General features: G+C 45.6%; 2 protein-coding genes across 3 annotated transcripts; one reads left to right on the top strand and one right to left on the bottom strand.

Moving 5' to 3' along the window:
• Positions 1 to 1,515: 1,515 nt before the first annotated feature.
• On the top strand, positions 1,516 to 19,684 carry Myocos (myocilin opposite strand). 2 transcript variants are annotated; one of them, XM_017313712.2, is made up of 4 exons: positions 1,516 to 1,623; positions 8,568 to 8,881; positions 9,759 to 9,891; positions 12,330 to 12,594. In XM_017313712.2, exons 2-4 carry the CDS (start codon positions 8,812 to 8,814, stop codon positions 12,592 to 12,594), a joined length of 468 nt encoding a protein of 155 aa, XP_017169201.1. In that variant the 5' UTR covers positions 1,516 to 1,623; positions 8,568 to 8,811. The 2 variants fall into 2 exon arrangements, with proteins under 2 accessions (XP_017169201.1, NP_001171052.1); NM_001177581.1 differs by lacking the exon at positions 1,516 to 1,623 and adding an exon at positions 19,391 to 19,684 and having other exon boundaries at positions 8,708 to 8,881; positions 12,330 to 12,469.
• Positions 17,233 to 27,777, bottom strand: Myoc (myocilin). The gene is made up of 3 exons (NM_010865.3): positions 27,102 to 27,777; positions 19,358 to 19,483; positions 17,233 to 18,510 (listed from the first exon to the last, which is right to left on the bottom strand). Exons 1-3 carry the CDS (start codon positions 27,661 to 27,663, stop codon positions 17,726 to 17,728), a joined length of 1,473 nt encoding a protein of 490 aa, NP_034995.3. The 5' UTR covers positions 27,664 to 27,777; the 3' UTR covers positions 17,233 to 17,725.

The raw sequence follows: 27,777 nt of genomic DNA, 5'->3' as shown, positions 1-27,777 counted from the left end.
GAGAGGCACTTGCTGGAAACCTATGCACAGAGGAGGAATTCGCGCTCAGAAAGGAAAGATCTCATGAGAAGAATAGCCATAAGAATTAGAAAATAATCAAACAACAAATTGGTAAAGCCAGTATTTTAGTCAGGGTTCTTTAAATGAACAGAACTAAGAAAATGAATAAGTAAATATATATTCATGTATGTGGGATTTATTAGACTGGCTCACAGGGTGTGTCACCATGCAAAGGCTAAGAATTTCATAGGTGTTCAGCCTACAGGCAGGACATCTCAGCCATCCCAATCTGGCTTTGGAGTCCTGGAGGAGTTCTGAAGAGCTCCTGTCTTCAGTGTGTTCTGGAATCCTGAAGCTGGGTTTACTACTGGCAGCACCCACATAGACGAACTTGCCAGCGAGGATGGGGGCAAGCACAGTCTGGATGGACTCCATGACTTTAACAGGAAAACATGAAGTTGGGAGGTGGGTTGGGTCTGGGAGGAGATGGGGGGAGTAGTAGAGATGAATAGGATTTTTAAAAAATGTACATGTGTATGAAATTCTCAAAAAAATAATAAAAATGTTTTAACCAAGAGTTGATCTTTGAAATGGTGAACAATATTAGTAAACTCTTAACTAAATAAATAAAAGTCATCAATACAATTAAGAAATAAACATAAAAGACATCAGGATAAGAGGGGAGGAAAGGAGACTATTTAAAAGAGCTTCAGAAACCCACAGCAAGGAAGAAGGAGAAGAAAGGAGGAGGAGGAGGAGGAGGAGGAGAAGCTGCTGTTGTTGAAAACTTGAGAGAAACATGAGAGAGATGTACCAGAGAGAAGAAAGTGAACAGAACACAGCCCCAGCCAGCAGGCTCCCAGAATGCAGGAAGGGAACAGAAATCTCATTTAAAGGGTAAGCCGCTCAGCCTTGTGCAGTTCACCAGAGAGGCCATAGCTCTAAATCCTCCTCAAACACAGTTGCAGAGTGCTCTGACTGGCAGAATAATCAACAGTGGAAAGTTCTTGCTCCAAAGGCTGTGGCCAGGGGTCAGCTTGAAAGACAGCCTATTGCTTCGAATTGAGCTATCCTAAGGACTTGAGACCAGAGAACAGTCTGCGTGAGACAGCTCGGGAAACAGCTGGGGGTGAGGGGTGCTGGGCAATGACAAAGTGGGGAAGTAGAAGTCATAGGAAGTTAATCCATTTCTGCAAGCGCAATGTCTAGGTCCCACCCTCAGTGCCTGGGATAAGACCTCATCCACTGAGAAAACTGCAGACTGATCATCCAGAGCCTGACGTTAGCCCGTGGATCAGCAACTGGCGCCAGAGAACTCCGAAGCGGGTCATGTGACATCCTTAGGCACATCCCTCTAGAAGGGTTAATTCGTGCTTGGTGGGTTTTGAAACTACAAAGAAAAGTGTGTCCATCCATATTTTGGTACTGTAATTGTTTCTCACCCTCCCCCTCACCCTCCCCCTCCCCCTCCCCTCCCCCTCTCCTCCCTCTCCCTCTCCCTCTCCCTCTCCCAAACCCCCAGGTGAAATGTTAGCTACTGCTTGTGCCCTACAGAGGAAATCTACAGGAGGAAAGGGAGGCCCAGCCCAGACCATACGCTGCAAAGCTGTGTGACCAGCAGAGGTCAGTAGTACATAAAGAAGGGAAGCTACTAAGGGCGAAGCCTGTCGAGGCCTCTGTTGATTATGTGTTTACCCAATATAGGCGAACGACAGCATGAATACCAAATTCAACTGACCCTCTTCCCCGCCCCACCACCATCACCTTGAATACAGAAGTAATCCCGACGTTTCATCTGTTATTCTTTTTGTCCCTTGAGTTTAAGATTTATTTTTATTTCATGTGCATACAAGCTTGCCTGCATGTATGTATGTGAATATTGTGTCCGCCTGGTGCCCCAAGAGATCCTGGAACTGGAGTTACAAGCAGTGTGCGGCTTTATGGGTTCTGGGAACCAAACATTGATCCCCTGGCAAAAGCAGCAAGAGCTTTAATCACTGAACACCCCTCTCTCTGTCTCTGTCTCTCTGTCTGTCTGTCTCTGTCTGTGTCTGTCTGTCTCTCTCTCTCTCTCTCTCTCTCTCTCTGTGTGTGTGTGTGTGTGTGTGTGTGTGTGTGTGTGTGTGTGTGTGTGTGTGTGTTTGAGGAAGGATTTCTCTGTGTAGCCCTAGCTGTCCTGGAACTTGCTAAGTAGACTTGTGTGGCTTCCAACTCAAAGATCCACCTGCCTCTACCTCCTCAGAGCAGGGATTAAAAGTGTGCACTACCAACCTGGTGTGAACCGTCTCTTAAGCACCCTGTTATCATCATCATCATCGCCGCCACCGCCACCATAATATTTTAAAGACTCTTATGTTTTCTTTCTATTCATCTTTATACATTTGTCTACTCGTTAGTAGGCAAACGTTTAGTTGTTGTTGTTTGGGGGGGGGGCTTTTTGGCCTTCTGTTTTCACACTTTCCCTTTATGCTTTTAGTACTATTACAGTCTTGCCCCACTCTAGGCTTTTAAAACTTTGTGGGTTTTTCCCCCCTTCTTACATTCATGTAATTGGGGTTATGGACTTCTCTCATTATTGGGGATTTTACATTCTTTTTTGATGTCTTGAGCTTTTTCCTCTCCTTCAGAGCTTTCTGTTCTGTCTCTTCTCACATGTTTGCTTCATTTCTTTCCCCTCTCCCTGCCAGGCTCCTTTATGTTGTCCATGTGTGCTTCCATGTCATGTACACTTTGACGTTGTTGCTTTTGAAGCCAGTTGATTCCTCTATTCTGCTGCGGGAGGTTTACCCCTCAAGAGTAGAGCAGGCTACTCCGTAAGAAAAATACACAAAGAAAATTGGAGGGGATAACCAGACCAACAAGGAGGAGGAAGGGAAGGAGGGGAGAGAGGGAGAGAGAGGAGGAGGAGGAGGAGGAGGAGGAGGAGGAGGAGGAGGAGAAGAAGAAGAAGAAGAAGAAGAAGAAGAAGAACAAGAACAAGAACAAGAACAAGAACAAGAAGAACAAGAAGAACAAGAACAAGAAGAAGAACAAGAAGAAGAACAAGAAGAACAAGAACAAGAAGAACAAGAAGAAGAAGAACAAGAAGAAGAACAAGAGGAAGAAGAAGAAGAACAAGAAGAACAAGAAGAAGAAGAACAAGAAGAAGAACAAGAAGAACAAGAACAAGAAGAACAAGAACAAGAAGAACAAGAAGAACAAGAACAAGAAGAAGAGGAGGAGGAGGAGGAGGAGGAGGAGGAGGAAGGAAGGAAGGAAGGAAGGATGGATAGATAGATAGTGTGGCTGGAGAGATGATCCAATGGTTAAGAGCACTGACTGCTCTTCCAGAGGCCCTGAGTTCAATTCCCAGGAACCACAGAATGACTCACAACCACCTGTAATGAGATCTGATGCCCTCTTATGGAGTGTCTGAGGACAGCTACAGTGTAGTCATATATATATATGGGTACTGACATCTCCAATACACTGGGGTGTTCCACTCAAACTAGGCTTCACCAATAGCCTCTCATAGGCTCTCTTTATGGTGACAAGCCTCAAATCCTTTGCATGACCCCTTCAGTCCTGGGCCATCAACTACAGCTGAGGCTATACCTTCACCAGTGGCCTTCCATGACCTCTCAAAGTGCCAAGCCTCAGCTGTTCTTCATGACACCTTCATGCCTTCAAAACCAGTACCACCTGGGTGATTCGTACACATTACCAAGTCCAGCTGCACCACGAGGTACAACCTTGGCTATCTCTGGAACACAGCTTCTTTGTGCTCCCAGAAAACAATTCCCAGAAGATTTTACCTCGGTGATGCTGGCCTCTTCATAATCACTGCTAATTCCTTAGCTCCAGCTAACCAGCATCAATTGTCCCAGTAGTTCCTTCCATTCTTAACTCTAGAGCCAGAGCCACATGGCTGAAGCTGCCGAGTTCTGCTGCTTACAGGAACTAGAGCATGATCCCCTTGTACTATTACATTATCACTGGCTTTATGTTTTCCAAATCCTTCACTGCCTAAGCTTGGCTATCCTGGTTCTTGCCCTGTAGATTGACCTTGAATGCAGAGATCAGCATGCCTGTCTCCTGGGGATTAAAGGTGTGTACCACCATGCCTGAATCTAAATTCAGCTGGGTAGGATCTTGCCCCAAGGTCCCACTCCCTTAATCTGTTATTTCCTAGGACACAGGATTTTGCTCCATTTCACTTCCTGGTATGCCTTTAATACTCAGACCATATATTTTATATTTTGCCTTTCTAAGCTTGTTCAAACTTCTCCTTGTGAGATTTAACCAGAGAACAGTCTCTGCTGGGCTTTTTTTGAAACTTCCTTTGTCAATGCAATTAATGCAATTAATCCAAGTCTCTTCACCTTAGCCTCAGGCAGACTTTTCAGACAAGAGCAAAAAGTAGCCACATTCTTCACCAAAATACCACAAAAACAGTCTTTATGCCACATACTGAAATGCTTCTCCTTTGAAATCTCTTGGGCCAGGTCAACACAGTTCAAATTACTCCCATAAACAAAGTCTTCCATATTCCTACTAGGATGACCCATTAAGCCCCATTCAAAGCATTCCACTGAGTTCCAAATCCAAAGTCCAAAAATCCACATTCTTTCAAATAAAAGCATGGTCAGGCCCATCACAGCAATACCCCACTCCCAGTACCAACTTCTGTATTGGGTTTTACTGCTGTGAACAGACACCATGACCAAGGCAAGTCTTATAAAAAACAACATTTAATTGGGGCTGGCTTACAGGTTCAGAGGTTCAGTCCATTATCATCAAGGTGGGAGCATGGCAGTATCCAGGCAGGCATGGCACAGGCAGAACTGAGAGTTCTATGTCTTCATCCAAAGGCTGCTAGTGGAAGACTGACTTCCAGGCAACTAGGGTGAGGATCTTATGCCCACACCCTCAGTGACATACCCATTCCACCAGGTCACACCTATTCCAACAAGGCCACACCTCCAGATGATGCCACTCCCTGGTCCAAGGATATACAAACCATCACTATATATATATAAATATATATATATATATATATATATATATATATATATATATACACACACATATATCTTTTAAAAAATCTTTTAAAAAATGAATAGTAACCTTAAAGTGGATACAAACAAGCAGATGAATGAAGTCAGACATCAACCCAAGACCGGGAGAGGAAAGCCAGAAACACAGAGGAAGTCAGGAAGATGGGTGATAAAAATCAGCAATGTGCATGAAAAGTCAGAAACAGAACAGAAAAACTCAAGTGATGAAATGGAAACATTTGTTGTAAAAAAAAAAAAAATGAAACGGCATTGCAAAACAAGAAATTAAAAACACAGCAAAGCAAACAAACCACTGCCGACAACAACCAAAAACATGGCAGAGCAAGTCACCAACTGAGTCAGTCAAGCAGAAGACAGAATATCAGGGATGGGGGGATACTAAATTCAAACTTCCATAAAGAAAGAAAGAACATAGCAAGAACTCTGAAATATGATCCAGAGGCCAAACCTGAGAACTGTTGGAGTAGAAGAAGCTGAGATAAAAGCTAAAGGCTGAGAGGATCTGGTCACCGAGGTTATAGCAGGAAATTCCTCAAATCTAGAGAAGAATCGGGCATCTGAATCCAACACTAGAATCATTCTGACTCTCCAGGAGACATGACTGGAGAAGAACCTGTCCATAACATATTGTCTTCAGGATACTGAAAATGCAAAACAAAGGACAGTACTAAAAGATGTAATGGAAAAATGTTAGCTTAGGTACAAAGGCAAATGCAATGGAAGAATACATTTTTCATCAGCAACTCTGAAAGCCAGGAAAGTATGACATTCTTTTTTTATTCTCTCTCTTTTTATTTCCTCTCTCCCTCTCCTTCTCCTTCTCCTTCTCCCTCCCTCCTCTCCCCTCCCCCCAGTGTGTGTGTGTGTGTGTGTGTGTGTGTGTGTGTGTGTACATGGAGGCCAGAGGTAAGCATCAGCTATCTTCCTTAGTTGCCCTTTACCCTATTTGTTGCTTAGTTTGAGATTATGCAGCTTGCCCTGGCTGGCCTGTTTTTACAGACATCTGCCTGCTACTGCCTCCCCGGTACTGGGAATGCAGAAGTGGACCACCACGTCTGGCTTTCATGTTAGTTTTTAAGATAAGATCTCTCTGAATCTGGCTCTCACTTGATTCTGCTACTGGTTAGCCAACAGGCCCCTGGGATCTGACTGTCTCCCCACCCAACGCCCAACACTGGCATTCCAGACCCATGCTACTGTGCCCAGCTTTTAAGCGGGTGCTGGGATCCTAACTCAGGTCCTGACGCTTGATGGAACTAGATGGTGAGTTCCGACAAAACCATGCCCTGCAACAGGTCTCTAGGCGATGGAGGCCAGAGGGTAAGGAGTTCAAGGCCATCCTCTGGCACAACCTTATCTAATGGGAACAGTAATGGGCATCAAGCCAGGACAGCTGTTTGACAAAGATCCAGCAAAGCTAAGTGGAGTGACGCAATCATTATCCTTCGGTCTTTCATTTTCCATCTTCTTCTCCACATGTTGCACGCCAAGGGGCTGTTAATATTTGTTCAGCTTGAGATGTTGGATTGATGGAAATTTTCTTAGGAATCATTTACACCCCCTCCCAGGAGTACCGTTCCTAAGCTTTCCCAGGAAAGTCCTGTGCATACTACCACTCCCTCTCTTAGGGAGATATATCCTTATCTGGCCCTACTTGAAGGTTTTCCTTGCTCCTGAAGATTGTAATTCAAAAGTAAAGACAACAGAGACCTCCTTACAAGGCTCTGACTCCAACGTGCTCTTGGAACATCTGCCTTGTGCTCACTCAGGAACAAGACAATCAGAACAAGGTAACCTTAAAAAGGTAAACAAGAGTCAGTGGGCTAGAGGAGTTGGCAGCAGATGAGACTGAAACTCTTCCTAATCTACACTGTGAGCATTACGAGTTGATAACGCACTACTTGGGACATGACAATGTGCCCAGGCTGGCTTGGAGATTTTCTTCTGTCAAATTCCCTTGAAACCACAAGATTTGTAAATACTGGGTTATTCTTAAGCGTGGGGTTGATGTGGGAAAATGATTGTAAAAGACAGTGCTGTTCTGTCAGTGTTTATCAATGATGACTAACTTATGGTCAATAGTAAGTTAAAACCCATGTCTGGGGACAAAAAAAAAATGATATGACCTATGTTTTGGAACAACATAAATCTATCCCTGCCTACTGAGTTCTGTATAAACAGAGCACCCTGTCTGCCAGTTAGGCAGGCTGCAAGACTCCCAGAATCCAGTGCCTGACTCTCCTTCCTCCCTGACTCCACATCTCCTCTGCAGGACCTGACATTGCTGGAGCTAGCCATGGTAATACTCATCTACATATTGAATTTGAAGTCAGCCTATTGAATCTGAGGCCAGCCCAGTCAGGTCTGACCCTGTCAAATAAAAAGAAAAAAGATGAAGTAAATACAGAAAGAAGGCTAGGAGGAAAGATGGAGAACTCAGCCCAATTGCTTTGCCTTTCTGAAATCTGCATACAGTAATTGCTTCTGACTCCTTCAGCCAAATGCAAATTAAAACCAAAAAAAAAAAATCCATGCTTTGGAAACCTTTCACATCGTAGATATATGTAGGCACTTGGAAAATCACCTGGCTAAAAGACACAGACACAGACACAGACAGAAACACAAATGCTAGTTAAGATTCGGATTCAAGGGGGTGGGAACTTAGCTCAGTGGTAGGACACTTGCCTGGTGATCATAAGGCCCTGAGTCTAAGTCTTGTCTTAAAAAAACAAAACAAAAAAGATGAAATTTCAAGATCCTGCCTGGCTCAGCTTAAGTAGTCATTGGGGTCCCGTGTGTTCGGTTTTGCTAAGTTCTTGAGATAAAGGGACGAAGCTGGGCTCCTGTTTCCCAACATGTATAAGGTTGTGTTTGGGGGACACCAGACTGATCCATGACAGTATAGGAGTAGAAATACCTGCATCCACTCGTACACATATTCATAGCATCATTCCTACATCCCTTCCTGCCTGGGCTGAGCATATCTTATATTCAAGCTTTCATTTAAGCATTTTTAAGACTGGAGGGAGAGTTAATAAAGGAGGGATTTTTTTTTTTTTTTTACAAATATTTTCTCAGTCTTTACAACTACCCTAGGAGTAAGTAAAAATTCTCTGGCAGATAGGAAAATCAAAACCCAGAGGTTAAGTTACTTGCCCAAGATCACTTGGCTCAGAAGAGGAAGCTGGGAATCCAAGTGTTAACACTTCAGAGCCCAAAGCACCTGGCACCCCAGCAGGTTGGCCTAGAGCTTGTTGTGTAGATCAGGCTGGCCTAGACCTTACAGAGATCTGCCTACCTCTGCTTCCTAAGTCTGGCAAAGGTAATTTTAGGCAGAGGAAGAAGCACTGATTATTTTAGCTCTGGGAAGACAGATGTTCGTGAACCTGTTTTTTAATGTGTACTCGAGAGCTACAGGTCAAGATGTTGGCCAGGCCAGTTCCCCATGGTCTAAGCTGGTGCCTTCCCTAATGCCCAAGTAACATACATACAGTGTCCTTCTCTGTGCAGGAACCCAGCCTCTCTCTGAAGCAAAAATGGGTGCATTTTGCAACTGGTAGACTCCATTGGTAGAGAACATTCATGTCAGCTGCTGCGTGCTTCAGGTGCAAATAAATTCTATCAACTCGAGTTCCGGAGAGAGAGAGAGACTCACTCTAGGAAGATAAAAGAGTAAAGGAGATGAAGATGTTGGTCATCTGTTGGCTCGTTCCTTCTCTGAGGAGATAGAGCTGTTCTGTGGGTACCGAATGCAATGGTAGCATTTTTTAGCAAAGCCACTAAGTGTGGAAATGGCCATCTACCAGCAGATCTGAGATTCGGAGGTGAGTTCATTGTTTGTTTCCACAGGAACCAACCTGTTCAGCCAGAAGCCCAGGCTGTTGAACTCAGGCTGTTGAAATTCACACTGTGACATTAGCAGTGTGGCCACTGGAGTGGGGCACTGTGTACAGTCTCTCCTGTCCCTTAAGGAAAGACAAAGCAGGATGGCAGGACCTGCAGGTTGTTTGCCTGTGCTGTAGGGAAAGCTGGTATTTCTGACATCAGATAGGCATTGGTTCAGGTCCCATACATCCTCCCTAGTTTCTCTCCTGGTCAGTTGCCCCATTTCTCTTGTGGCAATTATGATACAGGAGAAGTGGTGGCTATCAGGTAAACCCGTGGGAAAGGCTGCCCTGTAGCACCTGGCACTGCCCAATGAGTATGCCGGTACTTCTGTTACCAGTGCCAACTCTCTGGTGTCTAAGTTCCATGGGCATTGGTGTAAATGACCTAACCCTGGCCCTCGGCTTTACCTTAGCCCTTTCCCATCCTTCAGACAGCACGGGCTCTGGGAAGACAGGTCTTCAAGCTCCAAAGAACCCCGGGAGGAAATACTGTTCCCCTGGATTGGCACCGATAGTTGAGAAGCCTCATGAGACAGGGCCACTGAGCAACCTAGGGAGACTCCGTTCTCTTCTTCAAGCCCGTTTCCTCTCCCTTACCAGGGCCACTTACGGCTGGCCTGCTTCTTCATTTAGTGGTTGCAATAAGCACATGTGAATTGTTTAAATGGTCCGTGAGACCGCGGCCCCTCCCTCATCCAGGTTTGAAGAAATATCTGCCTCTTGACAGATGTGGCAATGAGAGCCCTGTTCAGGGCAGAGCAAGCTGGACCCAGCTGAGTGGCCTGACACCCAGCACCCATTTCCTGCTTCCCAGGTGCAGTGTATCTAAAACCCTCCATTGGGCCGAGTGAAGCTGTGGTTCAGAGAAACTCTATGGACAAGCTTGACTTCCAGAACATTGACCTGGTCTCTGAGATCAACAAGCGTAGGAAAGCCATGGCCACAAGGTACCCATAGGTTCTTTAGCTTGCTTGTCAGGTAGGCAGGAGAAGGGCAGCTCAGCCTCAGCTAGTTTGGCAGAAGCTGTAGGAAGTAGGGATGCTGTGAATCTACTCATCCGCTGCCTTCTTAGCTGCACCTGAGAGGCAAAGCTGACGAGTTTCTACCCGCTGTGAGGGGCAGAACGTCTTCACAGTCCCTACTGAGAAGAGGTGATGGTATTCTGTGAGTCTAGCCCTAGTGTTGATGGTGGAGTGAGTTTCAAATTGTTGTGGGCAGGGGATCATGTTTATTTATTTATTTTACTTTAAATTGTATTGTTTTTACATCCATATGTGCGTGTGTGCACCTGCTTGTCTGTCTGTCTGTCTGTTGGTCTGTTCTTCAGTCTGTCTGTCTCTACCTATATTCTGGGGATTGAACTCAGGTCTTCAGGTCTGTGTGGTCAGCCCTATATCCCACTAAGTCACCTCGTCTTTGATGACGTGATAGAAGTGTTTCAGCTCTAAGACTCTTCATCTGCCGAGGACCAATCTTCTGACGGTAGGTTTGGCACATAAAATACAGAAACCTCGGTTGAATTTGAGTTTTAAGTAAGTTTTTAAGTTTAAATACATCTGTGTGATATACTACAAATTGGCCATTTATCTGAATTATATATTTAACTAGGCACCCTGTTTTGGTCTGTTTGGTTTTTTGTTTTTGTTTTTAAGAATTGTTTATTTATTTTATGTATATGAATACACTGTAGCTGTCTTGAGACACATCAGAAGAGGGTATCAGATCCCATTACAGATGGTCATGAGCCACCATGTGGTTGCTGGGAATTGAACTCAGGACCTTTGAAAGAGCAGTCAGTGCTCTTAACCACTGAGCCATCTCTCCATCTCCAGCCCCGGTGTTTGGTTGATGTTGGTTTTTTTTTTTTTTTTTTTTTTTTTTTTTTTTTTGGACACAGGGTTTTACTATGTAGCTTTGGCTGTCCTGGAACTCACTATGTAGACCAGGCTGGCCTCAAACTCACAGAGATCCCCCTGCCTCTACCTCCTGTGTGCCCCCACACCCAGCTCTCCCTGAAGTTTCATTTACTTCATTTGGTATGCCTCTGATGTCAGCTTTGGGGATAGAATCTCTGTGGAGAATGGTGGGACTCTACTGAAATTGTCACCCAGCTAGGCACAGTAGAGCACAGTAGGCCTCACTGTGTTGAGGCACAGTCAGGTTTTTTAGGCAAGGAACAGAAAGAGTCCTTTGTTTCTAGCAAATGATACCATGGCAGTTTCTTTAATGGGTTTAGAAGTTGTATGACCCTTAAAGGAGAGGTGATCTAAAAAAAGAAAATTCTTCCAAGAGCCCTCAGGTTGAAATAATTTGGATATGGCAAAAGGCAGTGCTAACTCCTTGACAGTTAGAAACCTGGACATCCTATTCTTGTTAAATCTTACAAGCTAACTGGCCAGAGGAGCAGACATTATTACGTTAGAAGATGGCCTTCTGTATAGTATTGCTCTCAGTGCTCCCAGTCTGAGAACTCACTCTCACTACCCACCAGCTCCACTCGAGTCCTCTCAACAACAGGAGGGAGTTGTCTTATTGGGAGTGGGTACCCAAGTTCCAATCAGTAATAGCTCAATATGCCAATCCCATGCCATTGTGTGGGTTAGCCCGGACCTGAGAGTGACAGGAAAGCCCTAGTACACCTCAGTAGAGGAAGAGAAACCCTCACAGGTTGTAAGAGGGGAAAGTCAGGCAGAAGGGAGATGAACTTTAAATGACCTTGAGGGAGGATGGGTCCTGAGGACTAAGGAAGCCAAGTGGAGACTCAGTAAGGGCAGCCTGGTGGCGAAGAGAAAAGAAAGCAAAGAGATTGCTTTTATCATCAGAGACTCTTCTAAGGATGAAGAGAGTGAATTGTACCCCATTGGTTCTCGGTGACCAACAGGGACTAGTAAGTCCATTCCAAGGATGGCAGACTCTGAATTATCTCATTTTTACAAGTGGGTAGCTATGAAGGTATGAACAAAGGATGTCCTGTAAAACTGTAAAATATTAAGTAGTTCTCTCTGGTATTAGCATCTTGGATTGCTCTCTCTCTCTTTCTCTCTCTCTCTCTCTCTCTGTCCCTCTCTCTCTCCCTTCTTTTCTCCCTCTCCCTCCCTCCCTCTCTCCTCCTTTCTCTTTCCCTCTCTTCCTTGCTCCCTCCCTTAAAAACAACCTTTGTATTTCTGCGTGTGCCCCCCCAACCCCACATGCACCCAAATCATGATGTTCATGAGGACATCAGAGGACAACTTTCAGGTGGTAGTTCTGTCCTACCATCATGGGGGTTCTAATGACTGAACTCAGATAATCAGACTTAGTGTCAAGCGCCTTTACCCACTGAGCCATCCCCCCAGGCCCTATCCTACCTTTACTTGAATAACATTTAACGTGTTTTTCCTCCTAGAGATGAAACCATCACCAAGAAAAGTGGCGAGGGTGAGGAAATGCTCCCCAGCATGGGTATGGACCACGAGTCTCCCAGCAAAGCCCATCTCATGGTGCCTCCTGCTCCCCCTCCTTCTCCAGCTGATGCTGCAGACATAAGCAAGTACAAATTGAATGGTTTAATGGGTGTGGACATAGCAGCCAACACACAAACTCATTTGGGGTGCCTGGGCGGGCTTTTGAAGAGTGTCCCAGAAGTCTTGGACTTCCTTTCTGTGCTCTAGAGTCACAGTTGAATGATGCTTGCCCTGTCTGTTCGTTAACTTTCCTACCGCTGACGGAAGTTCTGACAGAAGAACTTAAGGAAGGACAGGAGGGTTTGTTTGGGCTTATGTTCTGAGGTGATACAGTTTAGCATGGCATGAAAGGTGTGTCAGCAGGTAGCTGCCTTCACGGTGCACAAGTGTGGGACAGCTGCTTGTTCATCTCCCAGCAGACTAGATAAAACAGGCAGGGCAGGAAGCAGGGTCAGGCTAAACCTCAGGGCCTGTCCCCTAGTGACATTTCCTCCAGCTAAATTCTATCTCCAGAAGTCCCTACAGCCTCCCCACTAATATCACCATCTGGGGACCAAGTGGTCAGACACATGAGCCTGTGGGGACAGTTCACATCCAAACTAGTGCCTCACTGATAACACTTCAAGGTAACGAGTTTTCAAGCCAAGCCTCTGAGATGGCTGTGTTTGGCTTTGTTTTTGACTGGGGCTACGCTGTATAGAGTGTGGCTGGTTGTCAGCTGTATTTGAGTCTTTTTTAAATTGTTGGGTCTTGTTTATAATAAAATCCTAACCAGTTGAAAATCTAGGCCTTTATAGAAGTGACTCTATAAGTTTGAGATCTGGGGCTGGATAGAAGGCTCAGTGGTTAAGAACACTTGTGGCTTTTCCAGGGAACCTGAGTCCCGTTCCCAGAGACTCACAACTGACTGTAATTCTAGATGCAGAGGACTGGATGCCTCTTCTGGCTTCCATAGGTACCCACATAACACTATCTATCTATCTATCTATCTATCTATCTATCTATCTACACATAAATAATTATAAAACTAAACCTTAAAAGAAATCTGTGGTCCAGAGAATGCTGAGATGTTTGAGGTTATCAAACCTTATGCCAGGCACTTCCATAGTCATACGAACTTTTCATACTAAGCTATTTGCATTCCTAGCTTGAGCCTAACTAGGGCTGTGGAGTTTGAAAGTTATTGTCAGTATTTCAAAGTTTACCTGTAGAGGGCTGGGGTGGTTTTTAAACTCTATAATCAAACACACTACCCTTGAAGAAAGGCAACTGATTGGTGGGTAGCTGTACACTTCTTGGATGTCTCACCCAGGCCCCTCAGGAGACCCCACGGGGCCTCTAATGACTTAGAGGGCTTCTCTGATTGCTTTGAAGGCACCAGGAACATGATTGTTCTGATTCACTCAGGAAGTGTGCTTGTCTGCCATCCTTTTAGTTCATCTCCATCTTCAAAAAGTTCTTTTTGCAAAAGTGTTTGGATCCTCCTACCCACAGTCTGCAAGGCTGTCCTCTTCTGTAAACTTTGGCTCCAGTGTTGGGCAGAAAAGGAGTATACACTGAAACTTGTCATTGTCATCAAAGTACTTGATAATGTGCCTCACTCATCCTTGGTCAAGTGAGAAAACAGACCCTCAATGTCCCATAATGTAGCCACTAGTTATATGTGTGATCATTTGACTATAAGATTATTCAAAGAAAACAAACACTTTGCTCAGGCCACATTTCAATTGTTCAGTAGCTGCCTGTGGCTAGTGGTTACCTCATTTGGATCTTAAAGATAGAGAATGTGAAGACTATAGAAATTTTTAGCACATACCACAGAGGGGAAGTGAAGGGTCTGGGGTCAGTTACACTGCTAGCAGAGATTAGAATCAAGGAGAGGAGAGGGTTGGAAAGACTCACTACTGTGTTGGTTTCGTTTCTACTTTGGTTTCTAAGCATATTCTAGGGTCTTCTATTGTCCAATGAATATTACTGAGAATGTGCTATGTGATTCAACCAATATCCTAGTGTTACATTATTATATAGGAGGATTGGTCTTTATCCCAACAGAGTTTGCATTTCAGCAGAAAAAGACTGACAACCTAAAAATATAAATTCTATCACAAACCAGGGGGATTAAACTAGAAAAGAAAATTTAAAGTAAGAAATAAAATAATAAAGGAGATTATATGTGCCTGAGGAAACAGTAGGCTGGTTGTGATTTTTAGGAGAGTTGTATGGGAATGCCTCTTTAGAAAGGTGAAATTTGAGTAAATATTAAAGCCCAGTGATGGGGTTAAGTGTGTAGATGCTGAAGGCGGAGTGAAGAGCCACTGTGAACGTTTAAAGATGAAGGCATCCGTGGCATATTTGAAGTTCAACAAGGAAGCTAGATGGGTTGGCTGGACTCAAGTGAGTCAAGACATTAGTAGAAGATGAAGTGAGGGAGGTGGTGAGGGAGGAGGTGGGGGAGGAGGTAGGAGAGGAGGTGGGAGAGGAGGTGGATCCCAAAGAGCTCTATAAGGACTCTGACTGTAAATGTGGAACAAGATGGGAATTAATAAGAGTATTCAGAAATGGAGGACCATCTGGCTTCATGCTCTTCTTTCCCAAAGCTAGGGGATACCTGATGGAGAGAGGGAGCCTGGACAGGGCAGGGTTGGACTGACTGGATTCCCTCTCCTGTGTGCTGTGATTTCTCTCATCACCTAAAGAGATTTCTTGTGAGTCTTCTACACATTTGGATACCTGGCAGCTGATCAGATGAAAGAGTCCTTGCTTTCTGACTTCAGAGTCTTTGGATCTGAGCGAAGGTTTAGATTAAAGCCCAGTTGCTATGGGCTGAATTGTATTCCTTCAAGTCCTATATTGAAGTCTTTTGTTGTTCTTTGTTTTGTTTTGTTTTGTTTTGTTTTGTTTTGTTTTGTTTTCTTCAAGACAGGGTTTCTGTGTAGCCCTGGCTATCCTGGAACTTACTGTAGACCAGGCTACCCTTCCAACTCAGAGATCTGCCTGCCTCTGCCCCCCAGGTGTTGGGATTAAAGGCGTGTGACATTACTACCTGACTCAAGTCTTAATCTTAATATAAACTGAACAGTCCTGTATTTGAAATGCCCCAAAATCCAAAATTTTGAGGGCATTTACATAATGCCTAATGTGGGACCTCACCTATCCTTATGTAATGGGCCAATCAAAATGAAGTCACCCTGAAATATGTAAAATTACATTCCAACTATGTGAATGTGGTGTACAAAAACCTTATGCAGGTACCAGAAATCAGAGGGACTGGTGCTCCTCAGGCCCCTGGGAGAAACAGCAGGAAGAGCAGCTGGGACAAAAACAAAGAACAAAGGGAACCCATGCTCCTTTGCCTCAGGACCACTCCTGAAATGCCCCCGAGAGTCATGGAGATGTAAAAGCCTTCCTTTCCGTTTCTGTCTTTCAAATGCTGTACCTGAGAGATCCAGCCGCCAGACTGTGGAGGCTGGCAGATGTGGAAGCAGAGATGAAGATGTGAGTGTTAGTGACAGACACTGGGGATCTGCCTGGACGCTCCCTGTGGTGATGGCAGACCCGACACAGATGTGGGGGAGGGGGGAGCTGCCCCCTCCCCCACATCTGGCAGACACCCATGGGGAGAAAGTCCAGGCTGAACTGGCAAGATGAGATATGCTACCACTACACCCCGCAGAGAAGGATGCTAACCTCAGTGCCCAAAAAGCTCTGGGGTGATAGTGTGGTCTGTAAGGTGTTTGCCCCTAGGAGCCATGGGAAATTTAAGAAGCTGAGTACAGTGGGGTGTACTGGTGTTCCCAGCACTGAGGGAGAAGACGGGAGTTCAGCATGTACCAGGTTAGTAAGAATACCTGTCTCCAAAAAGAAGAACGTAGTGACTGAAGACCGATGCCTCAGGTTCCCTCTGCTTCTCACACCTGCATGGACAGACACATTCTCACCCATACCTGCACAGACAGACACATTCTCACAGGCACACGGGGGATGTGCGTGCACAAGGAGCAGAGTTATTTTCTGGGTGGACAGCTTTAGTTTGGGTATGATGCAAAGAGTTCCCCAGATGTGGTGATGGTTGGCACAAAACCATTTAATAACGCCTATATGTACACTCAAAATGACTCAGCCCATAGAAGCTCTTGCCAACTAAGGCTGACTGCTTAGGTTAAGTCCCAGGTCCCACATCTTAGGCAGAGAAAAGTGACTCCCTTACATTGTCCTCTGACCACACGCTCTATAGCGCGTGTAGCCGTTTTTAAATGGTCACACTGGCCATTTTTATTATATGTGTGTTGTCACCAGCTTTACCAATGCAAGAGAAGCTCTATAAAGTTTGCTCATGTGAGAGCTGTGACTTTAAAATATAGTCTCTGGGCCAGATGTAATGGTGCACACCTTTAACACCAGCGCCCTGGAGGCAGAGGCAGACAGACCTCTTGAGCCCAGCCTGTTCTATACAGTGAGTTCCAGGACAGCCAGGGATTTTGGAGACACTGTCTCCAAAAAAAGGGGGAAAAAATCTAGTATCTGTAACAACAGATAAATCTAAAACGAATCTAGGAACGTGGGTAGGTTGAGGGAAAGACCCCAAGATTGCTCAGAAAGAGGCAACAACACAGTTAGATGGAGGTTGGAAGCTGTGGGAAGCTGTGTAGCCCACTGTTGACCTATTGTCATCAGGGGCAAAACAGGAAAAGACAGGCACAAGCCTGACAGACAGACAGACACTCCCACACCTGCGCCCACATGCCTGTAACATCTGGCTGCCATATTATCCAACCCAGAGGCAAGGCGCACTCTGGAATCTGTGCTTTTGAGCAACAATTTCCACAGGTCTCAAGGACAGCATCGTCATGTAAGATAACTTTATTTCACAGGGCAAAGGGTTTACGTACCACCCAACCACATGCTGTATCTGTAGCACTAGAAGCCCCCTGGAGTATAATACACCTTCGGCAGGAGCAGTTCTAACCACAGGAGCGGTCGCTCCGCAGAACCGCCGCTGCCTCGCAAAGCTTATGGTAACCATAATAGCGTGCAAAAGCAATGGTTTCATGAAGAAACAACCTTACTTCTAGTTTTTCCTCTGGACTGCTACACTATGTGATTTTTAAAAGAGGAACAGCCCTTTGAAAGCTGACAGAAGAGAACAGAGTCTATGCGACTATACAAGCCTGGAGGACGTGTCAGTCAGAGGGGAGCTAGCTGTACATTGACCCGGATAAACAAAATCTTTAGCAGGAGGAGAAACTCCATGCATCTGGCTGCCTCTGCTGACAGCTGCTTCACCCGGGAGCCCGGAACTTCACCTTTTCTGGCCTTTGCTGGTAGGCATAGAGGCTCCTCACATCTCCAAGAGCTTGATATCATAGGTGACCATGTTGAAGTTGTCCCAGGCAAACAGCTTCCTCTCCAGGGGGTTGTAGTCAATCATACTGCTGTACTTGTAGCGATTCGTGAATGGGATGGTCAGGGTCTTACTGGTCCCCGTTTTAGTGTCGTAGGCGAAGTTGACGGTTGCATGGGCTGAAGAGTAGCTGCTCACCGTGTACAAGATGCCACAGATAACAAAGGCATTGGCCACAGACTGCTTACGGATGTTAGTCTCCCAGGTACGCTCAAGTTCCAGGTTCGCTGGGTTCAATTTGGAGAGGACTATGGCCCCCTTGGCTTCCTCCGTGCTGTAGATGACCCAGAGGCCGCTCTCATCCACAGCTAAGTCAATGTCTGTGTAGCCACCCCACGCGTACGGGAAGTGTCCGTGGTAGCCAGCTCCAGGAATTTCCTTCTCTGCCTTCACGGTCTCCGTGTCTAGCTCATACCTGACCACAGTTCTGGACTCAGCCCCCTGGAAATAGAGGCTCCCCGCATACACCACAGCACCCGTGCTCTCCAGTGCCCGAGGGAGCACATGGACCTTGGAAGGATAGCCCTGCTCGAACTGGCTTATCTGACTGTACTCAAACACCTGGCGGATCTCTGTGCCAACCGTGTCAATCCTCCATGTGCTTTCCTGGGTGTAGGGGTGGGTGGGCTTGGGGTCTCTCATCCACACTCCATACTTGCCAGCGATTGTTTCAGCTGTCCTCAGGGTGACTGGCTCTCCTACCCAGACTAGCGCTCCACATCCTGATGAATTAAAACAAACAAAAAAAAGAGTTGCCATGTATTTAGTATCTATGTCTTCCGAATACAGACTGCAGACTGGACAGTAGTGGCAAAACAGAGAAGGCAGAGACAGAGTGGGTTGACCTCTGAACCCCGCTGCCCACTGACCATGTGACCAGTGAGGTACTTAGCTCTGTGAGCCTTGACTTTCTCATTTGTTTTTCTTTTGTGTGCATTGGTGTTTTGCCTGCATGTATGTCTGTGTGAGGGTGTCGGATCCCCTCAACATACCCTTCCGTGTTAGCCTCTACATAGACTTCAGTGTTAGCAGGGATTGCTAATAAAACAGTCAATGTTATTTTCTGGAAACAGCAGCCATATTTCTATCGAACACTTTTTTTTTTTTTTTTTTTGAGGCACAAATGCTCTTTTCCTTGATAGACAAAGGTCAGAAAAATACTTTGTGTAACAGACATGCTGAAATGATCTTTAGTATATACCTAGCCCTCCAAGGTTGGCTTCCAGTACATATGTCTAGAAAAGGCAGCAGACAGGTTTCAGCTTCCTTCTCCCCAACTCTGCCTTGGGGAATCACCTGTCTTCTCTTCTGGGTGAACAGTTGCTCTTTCCGAACTGAACACAGAACAAGGTATACATGCACACGCACATGCACACACACACACACACACACACACACACACACACATATACATGCACTCACACACACACACAGGGAGGGAGAGGGGGAGGGGAGAGGGGAGAGAGGGAGAGAGGGAGAGAGGGAGAGAGGGAGAGAGGGAGAGAGGGAGAGAGGGAGAGAGGGAGAGGAGGCCAGGTAGGCTCAAAAGGGAGAAGTCTAACTTCATACCTTTGTCTCCTTCTTTGCTCCTGGGTCGGCCAGATGGATTTTCCTTCAAGATTTGGGAAGCAGGAACCTCAGTTAACTCTGACTTCAATTCCTGGAAGGCCAACGTGTCCAAATTCCACTGAGAGACTGTATTCAAAGAGAGAAAAAATTGGCACTTGTAGTAGAAAGGGCACAAGAACGGACTCTGTGGAGGGTGATGTTTGATATGTTCCCAAATACTTGTTATCTGAAGATGTAACATGACTGAACCACGTTGGTAGCTCATTGGAACTAGGGTGATGGTCTCAATCGGGGAGAAATTGGCATAATTAAAAAGCTTACAAATAACACTGGGTTGAATATTCAGTACAAAATAAAGCACACTGTGATTTACATAATTTCCACTTCGAAAGTTGATGGTTGGTAAAGTATGGCTTCAAGGAACAGAAGACAGGTAATAAATAGCAAGTTCTTAGATGGGTTTTCCTTCCCACATGTACATATCTTGGAAGAACAGATCAATTTCTGGTTTTTAACTATATTCCTATTTTCATTTGACATAACTATGTAGACTGATGAGGTAAGGCATCTTCATGGACAACTTCCCTGAAGATAGCTGAAGGATGGACAGCGATGCCAAGAAGGGTACATGTGTGTACATGTGTGTGGAAAGATGATCACCAGCTATCGTTAGCCTCATGCTGCCTCTAAAGTTTCAGAGACTGAAGTTGGGCTTTAGTACTGTGCTGCCTGACCTAGTGACCTGTCTACCGTCGCCACTAACGTGTGCTCTGCCCTGTGTTTATCTCGTCTCTCCACAGCAGTCCTGGAAGTAACTTCTATTAATTACCCTCATCAGCAAATGAGGAAAGCAAAGGTCAGAGGGGTGGGGAATCTACCAAGGTCTCACAGCTAGCAAGTGTGAAGGCTGGGAGTTGAACCACTGTCTTCGGAAGTCTTGGCATTTGTGACTCTTCCACTTTGGGGTTAGGGGCTCTGTCAGCTGCACACAAATGTCTTGGCTCTCACATCTGGATGCTCCTTTCTATAAGTGCTCCGTAGAAGTGAGCACTGTCGAACTATCCCAGTAGAGGGCGCTACAGCGAAATCATGTCTGCAGTTCTTCCTTGGCTTCCTGTCACATGTACTTGAGGACATCGGGAGGTCACTAGCCTTGCATGGGGTTATGTACTTGAGGACATCGGGAGGTCCCTAGCCTTGCATGGGGTTCCTCTGAAACGTCAGCCTTGTGGTACACATTCCATAAGGAACTCAGAGTTGCTGCCAGAGACCTCTGTGTTCTGAATGTGACCCTTCCATATGCTTCAGGATTCCTCCATGCAGTGTCACGGGTCCCCATCTGCCTATGCGGCTGAGGCCAGGACAAACAGTACCATCTGCTCTTGAATAGGCAGAGTGTCCCTTCCCTAGGAGATCTTGAAGTCTTTTCAAGTCTGCCAGTCCTACCCCTACCCCTGTAACCCCAAACTGCCATTTGGAGGTTACTTACATATGGAGTTTGTTAAATTTGCTTTCTCACCATCATTAATAATTTTCTTTGTGGTTAGGTATAGAGTAAAGGACTATGAGGGAGGGACAGGAGTGAAAGTAGAATGGATAGTGATGGATGGGGGTAAGGGGTGTGGGGAGGGTCAGTCTGGGAGGGGACGGGAAGAGGGGGTTAAGGAAGGAAATACAGGGACAAAGAGCTAAAATGAACAGCCATTTGATGAGTTGTATAGGGAACCTAATATATCAGAAGATTCCTAAATTACACACATATACGAAGGTGATGTAAATTAAATTGCCAATTAGCAGGAGAGACAGCCCCAAGCGAACATCTCACATCACCAAATGAAGCTTCATGACTGGGAATGGGTTGTTGGCGAAAGGGGTCCCATGTGAACCCCCAAACAACTCAGGTTGTTGCAAAGGTTATAGGTGGCTCTCCACAAAAGGATGACAAGGTCCTATTGCTAAGAGTATTATCTATACAACTAATTGAGCAAGGAGAAGGTAAGCTGGGGCCTCACCCCTACTGGCTGGTGTTCTTGGTACCAGAAGGTACTGTGCACTCTACCAAAGAGAACCATAAACATCAAGCCATCTATAAACCCTTTGATTTACAATGATGTCCTGCATGCAAGATCTGCTAGCCAATGGTAGCTCAAAGCTTGTGGGAAGAAGCAAGTAATATTTGATTTACAACCCACTCCCTGAAGTGGAACACATACCTGACTCTGCTTGATTAAACCTGACACTAGATAGCCCAGGGACCCAGGGGAAAACTAAACTACTATTCTACAAAAGGAACCCAGCAGTAAAATGACTCCTAATGACAGTCTGCTATACTCAGGATCAGTGCCTCGCTCAGCCATCCTCAGAGAAGCTCCCTCCTGCTGCAGACGGGAACAATAGATACTGACAATGTGCAGAGCATAAGAGGCCTTGTAACATTTGACCCTTAAGGGGGTGTCTCCATCAGATCCCTTCATTCAGGGCTCAGGAACCCTGCAGAAGAGGAGGCAGAAAGAACGCAAGATCCAGAGGGGATAGAGGACACCAAGGAAGCAAGGCTCACTAAGTCAAGAAGCCTAACTCACATACGAAGTCACATAGTTCACTGTATGCCTGAGGCTGCATACACAGGGCCTGCACGGGTCTGCACCAAATGTCATCCCAGAGCTGAGAAGTGGGCCATGTCCCATCTCTAATGCAGAATATCCAACTGAAAACCACTTGCAAGTAAATCACTTTCTCCAAGGGAGTCTCACTGAGGAAACCAGTTCCTCTTAGGAAAAGGCCACATGCCAAGCAGTAGACAGCCAACTGAAAGTGAGCTCAATGGTGTCTTTAGTGTTTCCTTGTCCCAAAGTATTGCAACAGGGCTTTCCCCTGTATATATTTTTCATATATTTTATGCCTTCCAGTTGGGTAGTGTTTTGGAATTCCCGAATGTGTGTTTCTGAATTTGTATCTATTTCTTGTGTCTTTTCTTGTGCTCTTTTCTTTCTGCTTTTTGTTTTGTCCTATCCTGATTTAATTTTGTTTTGTCTTTTATTTTATTCTTCTTTAGATGCCTGTTTGTTCTCTAAAGAGAAACAGAAAGGAGATGGATCTGGATGAGAGGGGAGGCAGGAACAAGAAGGAGGAACAGGAGGGAAAATCAGAATATATTCTATAAAAAAAAAATCTGTCAGTAAAAGAAACTATAATAATTCCTTCTGTTAAACTTCCCTGGACTGATGCACTGAGTGGCTTCTGCACCTTCACTGGGCCCAGAGAGTAGCTAGAGGCTGCAGGAGAGCCAGTGAACTCTTGTAGAATGACCTCGTCCTAGGGCAGAACTCAGGCTCTAGATGATGGCTCAGCATACCTACAGAGTACAGTCGCCCATCAGATCTGTCAGAGAGGCAGATGCACAGGAGTAAAGGATTGTGTTGCCATCCTGGTCCCACTGAGACCCACACCAAGGTTCGGCACAGGAGGCCTCAGCTCTGGCTCTCTTCTGTCTTCCCTTGCTCTTTACAGGGAACCACACCTCGAGCACTCTCCTTGTAAACAAGAGCCACACAGAACATCAAGGAAAGCCTTCCAGAGACCACGTGACCCATTTCCACTTGGCTGGTGTGGTGGTTGGATTAGGAAACTCCTGGTGGCTTTGTAGTCCTCTCAGCCAGGAGCTGCTGGCAGCATTCAGATTCCCAGAGGAGAGCCATCTGGCAAAGCCTGCTGAAGCAGGGAAGCTCTGCGCAAAAGGGACTGGGCTGAGCCAGAAGATGTAGTTTCCTTTAGTTCCACTATGTCCCAGCTGTGGGACTTTGGACAAATGAATCAACCTCTCTGAATACCAGCATTCTGAGCTGTACAAACATGTCAGGTTGTTTTTGAAGATTATATAGTACCATGAGCAAATAATCCTGAATAAAGGAATGTCCAAACTGATATTTTTTTAAATGTTTAAAACCACTAACACTCAATTTTGAATATAGAAGGAAAACAAATGATTGTGGAAAATAATATCTGTATTGTATCAGATATTTGAAGCTTTCATGCCTTTTGCTTACTTTTGCCTTTAATTTTTATTGAGATTCATTCCTCTATTGTGAAAATTTGTTGAGACTCTCTGCCTGCTCTGTCCTTAACCTCATACTGTAGTGGAGTGGGACCCATGGGCCAGTTAAATTATTAACTAATTTGCATGCAAATTCAAATGATATAAAGATTTTTGTAAATATTTTCTATTACTGTGAAAATATAGTATTATTTAAATGAAGAGAATAGGTTAAAGCAATGTCATGATATTTTCAGGTTGACACAAATAACTTCAGAGAAAGAAAGTTTAGCTATTAGCCTGGTTGCTAATTGTCCTAGATACTATCTCTGGACTATATAGTAAGTACAGGCCCAGGTTATTAATGAATGCATGACATTAGCACACAATGGTAGGACTCAACCAGAGGAAAACATTACAATTGCAGTCCATTGCTTGTGTGGCCACTCTGTCAGGAATGGCCCAGGCTGCTGCTTCTTCTCATTACTGCTTACCATGATAGCCTATCCATTCCTGTCCATTTTTCCCCAGTAGTTGTTATGGCAACCTGACTCTTAGAGGTATCAGCTTCCAGGACTACATATCAGCTTCCTGCCCAAGCTTCTCTGACTGTGAGGACCAATCTGGCATCTTATTTCTCATTGATGAAGGACTGTCAAGTCCAGGGATAAGTGTTCGCTGGAGCTGAGCTTTTGTTTCCCTTGTTAGCATTCTGTCTAAGCTCCACCCCACAGTTACCTGGCTGCTTGCCCTCTCCTTGGTCTCTTGCCTTCTTGCTCCCACTTTGTCCCCTCGCCCCTTCCCACCTCTCTCTCCCCATGAGAGAGGCCGGCCTCTACTCCTCTACTCCCCTACTTCTCTACTCTCTCTCTGCCTCTACTATCCTCTTCCCTATGCCCTGAATAAACTCTGTTCTATACTATACCATCCTGTGGCTGGTCTCACAGGGGAAGGGATGCCTTACCATGGGCCTGCAGAGAGGCACCCCCTTCCCCATTCCTCACCACACCTCCATAGAACATGTTTCCCCCCCTCTTTGTCTTTTTATAAACACATCACATGTGGCCATCAATTTGATGGCTCCCCTCCCTTCCTAGTTTCATTCCCTGTGTCACTCTCCATAATGTCCCATTTCTTTTCCTGGCTTCAGGGCCCAGGTAAACTACTTGCTCACAGGCCCTCATTGATGTCTGGGTCTAACTCCTCAGTCTCCGAGGGAACTGCTGTTGCATTGTCTTTAGGGTGAATAGTACTTCTGTTTACATTTGTGTAGGTGCTCGTGCTGAAATCCACATGAGTGATTGATTCTGAGGAGGTTTTTCTATATAACAATTCCATGTAAAGTGGCGCTGACGGTTTGAACTGTGTGGTGGGTAGGAAGAAGCCTGTCTTCTCGACCCTGCCTTTGTCTACTGAGACCTATACCTCAGGTCTTCATACCTCAGTTCCTGCCGCTTGAGTTCCAGACCCTCAGAATACTGCTGACTTCCAAGCCTGGGGCCTGGAAATGGATTTTATTCCAGGTATTTCTGTAGCTCTTTGACTTTTTATCCCTCCACCGCCCCAAACAAGGACTGTCTGCGTAGCCTTGGCTGTCCTGGAACCTGCTCTCTAGACGAGACTGGCCTTAAACTCACTGAGATTCTCTACCCCTGCCTTCCAAGGGCTGGGGTTAAAGGCATGCATCACCACCACCTGGCGCTCTCTGACATTTTTAAGGTCTACAAACTTGAAGACAGTAGAGATCATGAATGTTATCAACTCTTAGAAAAGGCAGAATTCTAGTTCTCACAGTGCTGTTCATAGACTAGGTGGCCACGGACCAGCAATCTCTCTGGCCTCAGTTTTCACATGTACACAAATGAGCCCACGGCTAAATACTTTCAAGGTTCCTGTCCAGTTATCTGTTCTGCCCTCATGCAATCCCTGGCCTGTTAATGCTACACTATAGAAAAGGACATCCACACTCTAAGTTCGTTATAATGGGCTGTGGGCCTATGTCAAAAGGAGAATAGCTAGAAAGGGGGATGGAAGTAAAATTAGAGAACACTTCCAATAAATTCCCAAGGCCAGGCATGTCCTTTAAACTAAAAGACCACAAGACAGTAAAATTTTAAAGCATTGCCTCTATTTTCACGTGCATACATACACTCCACGTATATAACATTACATAGTTTTTGTTGTTGTTGTTGTTGTTGAGAGTGTAACTTCAAGTCTAAAATTGGCGTATACCTTTTAGTGATGATATTTCCCCATCTGTCCTTTCAGAGACCAGATGAAGTCTTAGGCAGCCCTCGGCCCCTTAGCCACTTAGGACCTCAACTTTTCTCTGTGGTCCAATGTGGAACTGGATTTCTTCCAGCTTAAATATAAATATTTAACTAGGAATTCATTAATAGGAGGAAGAGAATGTGCGATAGAAGACACAAGCTGGCTGTCAAAGCAGAAGCCGGCACCAGCAAGGAAGGTAAACACCAGGAGGCTTTCAACCCCGAGAAGGTGGTAGGGCCCTTGAGATCATGCTCCTTGCACTGACAGTTTGGTTCTAGGAACTTGAGCACATGCTTGGGAGAGTGTCCCTCATAACTACACTGTCACCTGACCACGGAGAGCTGATGGAGGACGCCCACGTGTTTGGTTACCAGGTTTCTTAGACTGCTTTGTTTAAAATGAACCTTTTGCCTCGATTCCCTTGGTGCTTGTCATTGACACTTTTAAGGAGCCCAGACTTCCTACAACTGAGTGTGTGTGTTCATGAAACAAGTAACTATTTGGGAACAAAACACTCATAAAACGTGGCACAAATACTGTCTTCTAACTGTCCAAAATAACGTGCCCATCTCTCAGTGCGCCCGAATACCCATCTCCAGGCAGGAGCCGGGACAAACAGAAAAGGGCGTTTGTGAGAAGGGCCACTGCAGAGTTTTTTGGTGACCTGAAAGCAGATATTCTTTGATTCAGCAACAAAAGTCAAAATTTCCATAGCCACGCACCAAGGGACCTGAGAGAGATATTGTTTCCTCTTTCTTTACCAAGGTAAGAGATTAAAAAATAAAAAACCACCAGCCTTGGTGGTGCCTACCTTTAATCCTGGTGCTTCAGGGGGAAGGGGCAGGCAGATCTTTGAGTTCAAGGCCAGTCTAGTCTATAGAGGGAGTTTCAGGACAGTCAGGACAACACAGAGAAACCCTGTCTCAAAAAACCAAATACATTAATAACAGCAGCAGCAGCAGTAGTAATAATAATAATAATAATAATAATAATAATAATAATAATAATAGACAACCAGTTTTCATTGCACAAATCATTTGGCATCTCATAAATAGGGGGTCATTTTGGTAGGAATCGCAAATTCTAAGCAAAGGTTGAAAAAGAATAAATTATCCAAGGGCACAGCAAGCCATTTTCTATTGATTATTCATCATATGTATCTGCCACCTGGCCCCATGTTTGTCATTTGGCTGTGGGCCATGATCATTTTGTCATGACTGGGCACAAGAGCTCAGATCCACTGACCTAAACAAGGAGCCAACTTTCTAGAAGCATGCAAAAGTGTTTGCTTTGCTCTCCTTAATGAAACTACTGCATGCTGGATTTGCAGTTTCTGAGAGAAAAGACAAAACAGAAGGAGAAGCCTGGGGGTCCTGTAATGGGTCACCAGCAAACTTGCTACCTTCTGGGTCAGGTGGCCACTCCACCCTGCACTCTTACCTTCCCTGGAGCCTGGCAGCATGTCCTGAGAGGGGTACTGGGTGGAAGGACACTGGCCCCTCCGCAGCCTTGTTACCTCCTCGCTGCTGCTTTCTAGCCTCCTGGCCAAATCTTCATTCTCTTGTTCCAGCTGCCTCTTCTCTTCCTCTAAAGCCGACTTATCTCGAAGGAGATTGTTATAGGCTGCCTCCAGATCCCTGGTTTGGGTCTCCAGCTGGTCCCGTTCTCTCCTCAGGGCACCCAACTGGCCCTGCAGCCCCTCTTGGGCCTCCTGGGTCCCAGTAACTCGGCCCAAGGTCATCTGGTGGAGGAGACTCTCCAGGGATCTGACCCGGGCCTTGGTGGACTCTAGGTCTGCATGCTGGATGCTGCTGTCTCTCTGAAGGTCTTGGATGGCTGACATGGCCTGGTCCTCCCTTGGGCAGCTAGATTCATTGGGGCTGGCCACAGTGAAGGTGTATTGGCATCGGCCACTCCGATCATTGGCCTTTCGGAACTGTGCTGTCCTGGCCCCCATTCCCCACACCAAGCAGGCCAGAAACAGCAGATGGAGAGCTGGCATCTTGGGACCACAGCTGCAGCAGCGTGCAGAGAAGGACAGCAGTGTGGAGGCTGGGTGAGGTTTCTTCTGGAAAGTTCTCCTGCAAGGTGTCTGGATGGGTGGCCCTGCTGGCTC

This window comes from Mus musculus, chromosome 1, assembly GCF_000001635.26.
Source record: "Mus musculus strain C57BL/6J chromosome 1, GRCm38.p6 C57BL/6J".
In the NCBI taxonomy this organism is placed as follows: Eukaryota; Metazoa; Chordata; class Mammalia; order Rodentia; family Muridae; genus Mus; species Mus musculus.
The sequence above is the reverse complement of the archived record's forward strand: the minus strand, read 5'-3'. Positions and strand labels throughout refer to the sequence as shown.

Bases quoted from the DNA above. Each gene is read 5' to 3' on its own strand.
- Myoc (NM_010865.3), bottom strand. From the start codon at position 27,663: ATGCCAGCTCTCCATCTGCTGTTTCTGGCCTGCTTGGTGTGGGGAATG. The intron at 19,484-27,101 runs GTAAGAGTGCAG...CTTTGAATACAG, and splicing joins GCTGCCAGGCTCCAGGGAAG to TCTCTCAGTGGAATTTGGAC. The intron at 18,511-19,357 runs GTATGAAGTTAG...TTAATTCATCAG, and splicing joins GAGCAAAGAAGGAGACAAAG to GATGTGGAGCGCTAGTCTGG.
- Myocos (XM_017313712.2), top strand. From the start codon at position 8,812: ATGGTAGCATTTTTTAGCAAAGCCACTAAGTGTGGAAATGGCCATCTA. The intron at 8,882-9,758 runs GTGAGTTCATTG...CCTGCTTCCCAG, and splicing joins AGCAGATCTGAGATTCGGAG to GTGCAGTGTATCTAAAACCC. The intron at 9,892-12,329 runs GTACCCATAGGT...TTTTCCTCCTAG, and splicing joins AGGAAAGCCATGGCCACAAG to AGATGAAACCATCACCAAGA.